The sequence below is a fragment of the Hyaena hyaena genome, unplaced genomic scaffold (genome assembly GCF_003009895.1).
Source record: "Hyaena hyaena isolate Hyena2069 unplaced genomic scaffold, ASM300989v1 scaffold_775, whole genome shotgun sequence".
In the NCBI taxonomy this organism is placed as follows: Eukaryota; Metazoa; Chordata; class Mammalia; order Carnivora; family Hyaenidae; genus Hyaena; species Hyaena hyaena.
This window is the reverse complement of record NW_024081400.1, coordinates 216,486-227,842: the sequence shown is the minus strand read 5'-3', so window position 1 is coordinate 227,842 and position 11,357 is coordinate 216,486. Positions and strand designations below refer to the sequence as shown.

Below are 11,357 nucleotides of genomic sequence, written 5' to 3'. Positions count from 1 at the left end.
TCGGCGGCTACTTCCACGTCTGCCCAGGGTTGAGTGGAGCGCTGTTCAACACGAGTTTGCTGAAGGCGCCGCGCAGCGAGTCAGGCGAAGGTCGCCCCCGCACGCCTGCCGCAGCCTCCCCGGCGTCTCCGGGCCTTGGGTCATCACCCTTGACTCTGCTTCGAGGGTGAGGCTCCCACTCGCTGCTTCACTTCCACGCGCTTTCCAGCGCTCACGCACCACGCCTCCGCGCGGTCGCTAGTTACAGAAGGGCGGTTCTGGCCGTCGAGACTACAACCCCCACAACGCCCCGCGGGCCCGCGCCACATGATTGGCTGAGCCCCGGGCGGCGACCAATGGGACGTGGCCTTGTTGGCTTGTGCCGCTGCAGGGAAGCGCGGTGCGCCTTGGGAGCCAGAGCCCGGCGTCCCCCTGGTTGCTCTGGAGTCGGGTCGCGTGGCCGCCTGCCCGCTCGCCTCCTGCCATGGGGAGCACCGAGAGCAGCGAGGCCCGAAGGGTGTCCTTCGGAATGGACGAAGAGGAGCGGGTCCGGGTGCTGCAGGGCATCCGGGTGAGCGGGCCGCCGGCGGGCGCGAAGAGCGAGCGCGGCCTGGGCCGGGTGGGCGTGGAGGGCGCGGGCCAGCCCGAGGGGAGGTTCGGGCCCGAGAGCGGCCGGGCGCGCCCCGCTCGCCGAGCCCCCCTGACGCCCCGGTGGCGAGCCCCTCTCCCTCGGCCTTGGACGTGAGGGACCCGGGGAGTGGCCGCCTGCAGGCTTCGCCGCCCTGGCATCGGGGGAGAGAGCGGAGAACGGGAGAGGTGGGGGGGGGGGCACATTGCAGCCCCGGTTGAGCCGCTGCAGACCTGAGCTTGACCCCTGCGCCCCGGGGCCCACGTCGTGTTCCGCAGAGGCGGACTGCCTCCAGTCCGGGGCACCGAACAGCCTCCTCCCCGAGGCTCTCCGAGTCCCCGCACCGCAGCCGCAGGAGCAGTTGTGAATTCACGTTGTGAATCAGATCATACACCCTTCCCCTTGCTTAATACGCCCCCGTGGGTGTCTGGCGCGTTTAATGAAGAGGAACCGCCGTACGTTGTCTTACAAAGCTGCCCTGCCGACCCGTGTGAGCGCGTCTGATCCGTGTCCCCATCTGAGTACCGGCTTCCGGGGCCGCAGGATGTTGGCTTGCTCCAAGCGCAGGACCTCTGCCTTCGCTGTTTTCTGCCCTCGGTCTTTTCTGACAGGAGGCGCTTCTCATACTTGTCACAGTTCAGTAGCACCTGAGTATCCGTAGGTGACCAGTCAATCGAAAGTACTTCCCACCCACAGTATCCCACGTTATTTTCCCGGCCCGCATCGCCATTGGGTACTTGTACCGATAGTTTACTTGTTTGTTGTGTTTCCCACCACAGTGTAAGCCCCTTGAGACTGAGGCGTCTGTTTCAAGACTCTGTGCCCAGAACCTAGAGGAATAATAAAAGCAGCTCACGTCTGAGCCCTCAGCAAGGACCACGCGTTCCTTGGAATCCTTTGTGGGCAGCCTCTCATTTAATTTTCAACAGCCGGGTGGCACAGGTAGAATTCTCTCTGCCCACTTGGTAGAGTAAGGACAGGTTGGGCACAGAGAGGTGAAGTGACTTGTCCAAGGTCACCTGGATAACAAGAGGGAGAGCTGGGATGGATGGGGGCAGCTCCAGGGCCAGCTCACTGAATGCTGCGGTCCCCCACCTGTGCCTGGGGCCAGCAGCTGCTCTGTACACCATTGTCGGGTGGCCCAATGGATGAAACCAGCAAAGCAGGGACCAGGTTGAAATAGAATGCCCAGAGCAGGGTGTAGGGCAGTTAGTTAAATTACGTAGTGGCTCAGAAAAAGACATCCGGAAATCTAATTTCTGGGTGGAGAGATGCTCATGAGCGGTGTGACCTTGGGTGAACAACTTCTCTTTTGCATCTCAATCACTGTGTTTAAAAAAAAAAATCAGAGGAGGGCGTGTCATCCCAGGTGCGGTCTCAGATGAAGATGTGTGTGTGTTTAGGAACAGTAGTGTTTTGGGGGGGGCGTCCCTAGTCTTAGGCTGGCGTGCGACTTAGCAGGCACCAAATGTGACCTGTCTCTTGTTGAGAACAAAATGAGGAGTCGCCTCCTGGTTGAGGGTTGAGAGGCAGGAGCCTGAATTGAAATTTAGAAAAAGGCTCTTGGCTGTGTTTGGGTGCCCTCTCCCCTTTGTCACCTGGGGACACTTTGTATACAGTGTCGGGGAGTGTCGGAAAGTGAGGTCAGTCTAAGGTCTTCTGAGATTCAAGGCAGTCCCTTGGAAGTTGAGTTCCCCTAAGTTGACAGAGGGTCATTTTTGGCAGGTATGAGACTAGTACCGTTTATTTCTAGTTCCCTTAACAAAGTATAAGTTCTCTTTAAAGATGGAGAATCAGGCTTAGGGCTATTAAAAATTTGTCCTAGGTATTACCTGAGTGACTGATGGAACTTTAGTCCAGATCTTTTGGGTGTGAGAAACAGCCTTTTCTCACCACTCCAAGCTCCCTCCCCCAGTGATATGCGAGGCGAAATTGAGTGAAAATTGTGTGACCAAGCCTCTACTTGTTCCCACAGTCTCCCAGCTTTGGTGACGCTGACTGCTGGGCAAACTCATCAGAGTAAATGACTTGCTCAGAGGCACACGGTGGAGGGCATGGCCCGTTCCTCCCTCCCTCCCTCCCTTCCTCCTTTCCTCCCTCCCTCTTGTGTGCTGGTTTGGGAGAGGGAGATTTAAGAAAGGAGGTGAAGGCAATGAGCGTTTTGGTGTGGGGGCTTTTTCTACTAGCAGAGCTACTTGAGGGGTGAGGAGCCCACCTTGTCCTTAAGCAGGCAAGTAAAAGATCAGTAGCGATCATTGGATGAACCAAATGAGAAGTTAGTTTAGTACAAGGTAGATGCCGAAGAAAAGTATCTGCCCCAGGTCCTTCAGAGAAAGTTAAATATTCTTAAAGACCACTCGTACTTAATCCCCAGACCCTTATCCTGGAAAGTACTCTAGTTCCCTTAAGATTCAGCGCTAGGACCTTGCTCCTTTGCACACGTATTTGCATAAATTTACATTCCGAGTTCAAGCCCTAATTCCATGGAAGGTAAAGGAAATGTAATTAATGCAAAACGCTGCAATTACATTCAGCTCCAGTTTGCAGAGCAGGCATGTGTGAAATACATAAGGATCTCCTTTTAGCCGGTGTATTTAACCTCCTTCTCCAATGAGAAGGTACACAGACGACAGTCATGTCCCGCGTGTGCCCGCTGCTGTGCCCCGCGGAGGCGGCCATATCTGGTAACTCGGCTGAAGTTGGTTGCTTTCCAACATCTAGACCCCGCTGGCCTCCAGCATTTTCCCCTTCCAAGTGCTTGGCCGCCTGCACCTCTTCCCAAGTCACTTCCTGGTTGGCTGCATGATAGCCGTGCCCCAGGCTCCTTACACGTCGGGGCTACTTTACGTTTGCCATCATTCGTTGCTTCCGTGAGGGGAGGGCAGAGGAGGATGTATTTAGATGCGCAAGAAACAGTCCCCAAACACGTCCCTGCCGGAGAAGCCACGTGCCTGAGCCCGGAACCTGCAGCCACCATTTATCCGTCACCTCAGCAGAGGCTCACTGCGCACAGTGCTTGCCAGGCAATAAGGGACAAACCCCAGGTCCTTACCCTCATGGAGACCACAGCCCGAGGGCAGGCCAGACCAAAAGAAAGACAAAAAGGCAAAGGAATAAGGAACTGCGAGTACCACGAAGGGAACAAACATGTGCAGAGAAATGGGGGTCCCCGCTCGCGGCGGGAGGGCAGACACCGCCACGCTGAGGGGACACCGAAGATGTGCCCGAGCCAGCCACGAGAGGCGTGCACTCTGCGCTGTTTTCTGAGCCCTAGCTCAGATATGCCCCCCCCCCCGCCAACCTTGTGACCTGTCATCCCCATCGCAGACATGACATGGGTTCAAGGAGGCAAAGGAACCCAAGATTGCGGCTCGTGAGCCGTGGAGCCGGAGGCTCATTCCAAGTCCAAGGCCATGTGCTTGGCCAGTGACAGAGGGGCTGGGATGTCGAAGAAAGGTGGCCAGGCGCTGAGGCTAGACAGGTGATGGGCCCTGAATTGCCAGGGAGGGCAGTCCACACTGCAGTTCTGTGATCAAGAGAGGCGCTTTGGGAAGATGCCATCTGATGATGGTGATTTTTCTTTTCTTTTTTTAAAGTGGTATTTTTGAGACGTCTTTTACATGTAAAATTCACCCATTTGAACGATTTTTAGCAAACTTGCACAGTGGAGCAACTGTCACCACAGTCAGATTTTAGAACATTTATTCTCAAGACCTAAAAAGATCCTTTGTGCCTATTTACAGTCCCTCGCCACTCCCACGCCCCACCCCAGGTAACCGTCAATCCTTCTGTTGCTTTGAATTTCCTTTTTCTGGACATTTCATATCAATGCACTCAGATCTTGTATGTCTGGCTTCTTTCACTTAGCATAATGTTTTTGGTGTTGCTTTGTGGATGTAGCATATATCAGCGGTTTAGCCCTTCTTATTGCCGAGTGGTATCTCATTGCCTGGCTCTCCTGCGGTTGGTTTATACTAGTTGGTGGACATTTGAATTGTTTCCAGGTCTTCACTATTGTGAATAATGTTGCGGTGAACATTTGCATACAAGTTCTTTTTCCCTTCCTTCCTTCCTTCCTTCCTTCCTTCCTTCCTTCCTTCCTTCCTTTCTTTTCTTTCTTTCGTGGATCTCTGTTTTCGTTTTTCTTGGATAAATACCTAAGAGTAGAATTGCTGGGTCATTCTGTTTATGAATTTGATGAGTTGTTAGGTTTAACTTTTTAAGAAACGGTCAGTCTTTTCTAAAGCGGCTATACCATTTTATATTCCCGCCGGCAATAGATGAGGGTTCCGTTTTCTCCACATCCTCACCGACACTTATTGTTTGTCTTTTTGATTATAGCAATTCTAGTGGGTCTGAAGTGGTATTTCACTGTGGGCTTGAATCTATGTTTCCCAAGTAGCTAATCGAGTTGAATATCTTTTCATGAGCTTATTTGCCATATATTTATATATAAATATATATATATATTAACGTTTTTATTTTTGAGAGACAGATCATGAGTTGGAGAGGGGCAGAGAGAGAGAGGAAGACACATAATCTGAAGCAGGCTCCAGGCTCTGAGCTGTCAGCACAGAGCCTGACATGGGGCTCGAATCTACAAACCATGAAATCATGACCTGAGCAGAAGTCAGATACTTAACTGACTGAGCCACCCAGGTGCTCCCATCCATATATTTTCTTTGGTGAAATATGTATTCAGATCTTTTGTCCACTAGTACCAGGGCTGTTTGTCTTTTTATTATGAGTTACAAGATTCTTTGATGCTGGATACAGGTCTTCTATCGTATTATAATTGCAAATATTTTCTCCCAGTGTGTGCTTGTTTTTTCATTTTCTTTTTTTTTCTTTTTTTTTTTTTTTTACTGTTTATTTTATTGAGAGAGAGAGAGAGAGAATCCCATGAGGGGTGGAGAGAGAGAGAGACAGGGAGAGACAGAGAGAAGTGGGGCTCACCCAGGGCTCATGTTGTACCTGAAGCAGGGCTTGTGCTCACCTGAAGTCGGGCTTGAACTCATGGACTGTGAGATCATGACCTGAGCCGAAGTCAGACACTTAATGACTGAGCCACCCAGATGCCTGAATGTAATTGTTTTCTTAATTTAATTTTTGAATTCTTCATTGCTAGTATGTAGAAATTCAATTAATTTTTGTATATTGATTCCTCCTGAACTCATTTATCCAAGAAGTTTTTTTCCCTGTGGATTCCTTATGATTTTATATTGGTAGGATGATGCTCACTGTAAATAAGGAAAATTTTACTTCTTCCTTTCTAGTCTGGATGCCCTTTCTTTTATTTTCTTGCTTTATTGCATTGGCTAGAACCTCCAATACAGTATTGGATAGAAGTGGTGACCACGAATGCCCTTGCCCTATTCCTGAACTTAGGCAGGAAACACTTAGTCTTCCACCGTGAGGTATGTTAGCTCTGGGTTTTTCATTATCGCCTGTTATAAGATTGATGATTTTTTTTAGTAATCTTGGTCGCCTCTTCCTCTCTCTCATTATACCCTGTTTGTTGTTTGTAGGCTCTTGGAGCGCAAAGACCGTTTTATTTATTACAGCATCTGGCTCATTTTTCCATGCGTGCTGGATTGCATGCTTGGCTTGATGAACTGCTGGTCCCTTTCGCCAAGCTGGCGATCTTGGACAGCCGCGCCTGAGCATCTTACTCTTCTGTTTGTTACAGTTCCAGCTTTAATATGGACTTGTCCCATTTGTATGCAGCAGACTCCCTTTCCACCTTGGCCTTGCCCAGTGATCTGTTTCCTGAGTCTCAGCACGAATGTTGATGCTCCTTTACATCCTTCGTCTTAGTTGGCTGCTTAGAGGCAGCGTCATGGGCAGAGTGTCTCAGGAAGCCCTGGCCTGGAGCTCTGACACTCCAAGCAGCAAGTTTCTCTCCTTATAGGCAAGATGGACCGGTTTAGCATAGATCCTCTCTGCTCTTCCCCAGCCTCTCCACTCTGGCTGGCCGTTTGGGGGATTGCAGTTGATGGGGCCGCAGCAGAAAATGCCAGCTTGGCAAGTCAGGAAACGGATGGCCGAGTTCGCGGCCCTTTCCCGTGAGTGGTATATGGATCTGGGCGTCACGCACCTGTTGTGTGCCCGTCTCTGGGCTGGGTGCTTTCCCAGGAGTTATTCTTTTTGATGCTTCCAGAACATCACAGCTGACACGTGGTGAGGTGGAGCCAGTCTTCAGGGAAGCAGAGTTTCTCTCTCTTTCTCCCCATCAGCTGCTGAGGAGCAGAAGACGTGGGTGCCTGTGTGTGGATGTCCCCTCGTGCCCTCCATTCACCTGGCTCAGGGGTTCCGAACTCACTGCGATCGAGGACAGAAAAGGGCTGGGCGCACAACCACGCTGTACTTCAGGGGCTGATTTAGCCACGTTGAAGGGCTTTTTGAACATTCTTTACATGTTCTTTTAATAGTACCGCTGTGTAACCAGTAATGAAATTTACATAGTGTAAGAGGTCAGGTGACTTCAGTTTTACCTTGTCTGAGTTTTGAATATAACCCTTGGATGAGATGAAATTCCCTCCTAATTCTCCATAACTGTGTCACAGTATGGTGTGGAAGATTTTTCTCTGTGAAAGTAAAATCTATAAAGTCATGTAAATATAAGGGTAGTTGTTAACTCTAACTCTTACCAAGTTCATCTTGGGTCACTTCCCTCATTTGGGAGGTAAAGACGCTGCACTAGAAGCATCTTTGATCCTTCCGGTTTCCAGTCTACCTTCTCCACCTCTTGGTGGGGGGTCCCTGGCTGGCTCTGCTGCAGCAGCTCTGGTTTCCAGATCAAACCTGCCGCCTCTGCTGTTTCTCTGCGGCTGGTGGAGGCTTCAGAATGTTTCCGAGTTCAGCTTTCTTTTCCCTTCTGCACCCTGGGCCTGGCCATCCTCTTTCAGGCCCATTCATGAGCTGTTGACTTTGGATTCCAAACATCTAACCCAGAGCGGTCCCGTTGCGGGTCCCGTGGGTGCATGTAACTCACTACATCCGCTGGGACTGACCCGCGTCCCTAGAAGTTACTCTCGTTTCTTAGGCTTTCGATAGCTCCCACTGGCCAGCTCCTCGGCCAGAAAGCCGGACGCCACATTCCTTTGTTCTCTACATTTAATGACGGACCTTGCGTTTTCCCTTCTAAAGATTTCTCTGTTTTTCCTGTCTTTGTCCTTGCTAACTCTTCACCTTTTTCAGGTCTGTTCTGTCTTCCCTTGACCATCTGATAAATTGTTCTTTCTCGCCATAGACCTGTCTCCCACAATTCTGTGTCTCCTGGTGCTAGCAGGGTAATCAACACACACACACACACACACACACACACACACTTCTGAATAGGCTTCTGGCAAATGGTAATAAAATTCAGGCAGTTCCAAAGGAGGCGCATCGGGGAAAGTTCATCTCCCTTCCTACTTGTTTCATCCATCCTGAACTCTGGGGCAGTGCCCCTTACCAGCTGGGCGTGTAGGTAGGTGACTGTGCAGGGTTAAAGCTAATTACGTCATTCCCTTAGGTTAAAAGCAGATTTATGGGCCCTGCTCATGGGGGCCCTCTGTGCTGGTGCCTTTTGCTCTTGCTGTACTCTGAGCTGCCTGTGATTCTGTTCCCCTCTGTCTGCAGTATTTTCTTTCCCTGTGACTGGCTAAACTCCTTGTCATCTTCAGGACCTATTCAAGTGTCCCCTTCTGAAATGCTCCCTTTGCTGTCACTCTCTCACCTTGGGTCGTCCCTGTCCTGGGTCTTGCAGACTTTGTGCCCACCTCCCAGCGCTTGCTGCTTGGGCAGAGATGATCCCTTCCTTGCTTACTCCTTTCCTGCCCTGTGAGCAGGAGCTACATCTGTTTGTCTGTCCCCAGTATCTAGCCCAGAGCCGGCTTTTCTTGCCCCAAACCACGCGTCCAGCAACTTTGTGGTATTAATTGATTCAGATTGATTGCCAACATTTAAAGCTTGGAGGCTTAACATAAATTCAGTTTTTAGCTCTTTGGGGGAAACATGGAGAGTCTGGTCCCCATTCCCACATGGCGATACTTTCCCGGAGTCACGGGGGGCTGCCCTCTCTGGGGCGTGTGCTCTCGCCGCTGTCCCCAGCACGCTGGCCTTTCCCTGCCAGGCCCACTCTACTGATCTTGTCGCTTGCTTGCCACCTGGGGGCATTTGTGTTTGCCACGCTCGGCGGAGGAGGTCTCCCAGGGCTCTTCTTGTCTGACATTCTGGGCCTTAAATCTGCGGTGAGCAGCCGGTGGATCTAATTTCAGCTCATGGAGAACTGAAAGACTAGCGAACAACATCTCCAAGGCAACAGCCTCAGGCAAGGAGGCAGATCTTTTTAGAACCACAGGATCGGGCAGCGCTCTGTGGGAGGTTGGGGAGTCTAGGCATCAGGAGCCACAGACGGACCCGAGTACCCACAAGCTTATTCTTCTGGAAACTTCCCGAGGTGCCCAGCCTGACTGCAGAAGCCCTAGGCGCAGCTTGGAGAGAGCAGGGAACCCGGTTTGTCTCCCGCCGCCTGGCACGTCCTCAGAAAGTTGCAGTGAGCGACTGGGCCTTGGCCATGGCCGTGCAGGCCCAGTGGCAGCCGACGCGGCAGAGGGTTGTTTCCCTGCACCACACCTTCCCATCCTTATGTGAGGAGGATGCCGCCTCTTCTGCCCATAAACGAGCGGGTGCCGCGAGTGCATTTGGACACCAGAGCGTTTGCTAACGCGAAGGATAATGCTTGGGAAGCTGCCTCCGCGCTGCTACTTCTAGATGAGTCTGGATGAGTAACACGTTAAGCCTAACAGAGTGCTAATTTTTCATATTGACATTCTCCTAATTTAAGTAGGCTGTGTGTTTTATGAGTACATACGAGCTCTCCCTCCCCCGTCCGGGGCTCCATAACGCGCCGTCAGCGGGGGATTGTGACTCGCAGTTTTAATTTTTCTTGAATTGGCCATCCTGTGAACATGGTCCCTCGCCACCTCCTAAGGGCCCCGTGTGACTGCCTTCCCTTGTGCAGGTGCCCAGGGCGAGGATCCGAGTCCTGGCCTGAGCACTTTGCACTTCAGACTTCCTGTGACCGTGGGCGAGTTGTTTGACTCCAGTGTCTTCCCCTGTAAAGTGGGGGTGCACATCCTCCTGGGTGGGCAGATCCTCTGCCCCAGCCGTGCGCTTTGTTGCCCCCTTCTGGAGCCTGGAGGGACTACGCCTGCCCTCTGGTCCGCCCCACGACCCTGCGATGCCGGGCGCTCCCTCGTCTCTTTCTCCACCTGCAGCCTCTTGCAGCGACTCTGTTTACTTGCCTGGGGATCAGAGCTGCTTGAATGGGAATGAGAGCACCACACACACACACACACGCACACACACACACCCCCCCACATGCTCACAGAGCAGATCTCGGCTCAGCGACGGTGCCCCCTCTCCAGTGAGCCAGACCTGGGCCTTGCTGCCATCTCTCCCTCGTTTCTCCTTTAAGCCTTCTTGCAAGATGCCTCTTATTTTTAAATGCCAACTGTTCATAATTTCTCATGAATCCCTTCAGGCTTTTCCCAAGCCTCCACAGACAAGCACGCTCTTTCCCTTTTTATAGCACAAATGAGAACATACGGGCTGCACCACTTTGTAAATGGCTTTCACTTGCCCCGTGCGCGTTCACAGGCCGGGTGTCCAGCTGCTTCGCCTGCGTGCAGCCCTCTGCCGCCCATCCCCCCAGCTCCGGCACACGCTGCACTTCCTGGCCCTCTGTGACCTCCGCCCCCTCGCGGCTCTGCCAGGGTGTTCTGGCTGAAGAGAAGATCCTGATGGAGGCCCTGCTTGGAAAGCGTCAGCGGCTCCCAGTTGTCTGCAGTATAAATTCCATTCTCCTTATCTTGTCGTTCAAGGCCCTCATGGCTGGGGAGCTCACCAGCCTTCCACGTCTTACTTTCTTCACGGATCTGCGCTTGGTCAAGGCCGATCTGTGGACTTCTCTCTCTGTGCTTTCCTCCCCGGAACACCTCCTGACACCCAGCCTTTTCCACCTCATCTTTTTTCTTTCCGGGCCCGTCTCAGGCACCCTCCCTTCTGACACTTAGGCTCCCCTGGGAGAGCCGCTGGGCGTGCTAGCTCGGGTCTCTCCCGTGATTGCCCAGCACCCGGTGCGCTCTGTGCCAGCTCGCCTTGCCCGCCTGTCTCACCCCGAGCCCTTTCAGTACAGACTTCACGGCCATCATTTCCTGACACGCTCCGTGGTAGTAGCTCGGTGCTGTGACCTGGGCCTTTAGTGGTTCCTTAGTTCACGTGCTTAACAAACAGTCGAGCAGCTGCAGCGTGCTGGGTGCTTTCTGGGCGCCAGAGACGCAGGCAGGCTCCCTGCCCCCACGGAACGTGTCTCCTGGTGGGAGCGATGGCAGGTGGTCCCACGGCTGTCAGGTCGCCTGGGTGACGGGTGCTGTGAGGGAAGGACTGGTGGCAGGGGCCTGAGGTCGGCCAGGGCCGTCAGGGAAGTGCGGCTGTGAGTCCACCCGTGACTGACCCGTGTCCCCGGCTTAGCCCTCCCGGCTCCTCCGCCTTTCATCGCTGGTGTGTAGATGTCGCTTCTCCGGGGTGGGGGTGGGGGGCTCCTGGTCGTGAGTGTGGCTCGGCCAGTGCGACTCTGCCTGCCCCTGTCGGGGTCAGCCTCCCTTTGCCCGACCAGCACACGGGCATGCCAGTGAGGGGGCTGGCAGCCTGGAGCTCCCCGGCTGTGGCCATGCCCGTTCTGTGCCTTGGCTTTGCCATCAGA

General features: G+C 53.0%; 1 protein-coding gene across 1 annotated transcript in view; it reads left to right on the top strand.

The window, feature by feature from the left end:
* Positions 1 to 377: 377 nt before the first annotated feature.
* Positions 378 to 11,357, top strand: part of CHCHD6 (coiled-coil-helix-coiled-coil-helix domain containing 6) — a 196,842-nt gene continuing 185,862 nt past the window's right edge. The window contains exon 1 of the mRNA XM_039218532.1: positions 378 to 550. Within this exon, the coding sequence (XP_039074463.1) occupies positions 464 to 550 (87 nt within the window). The 5' untranslated portion in view covers positions 378 to 463. The remainder of the gene's footprint in view (positions 551 to 11,357) is intronic.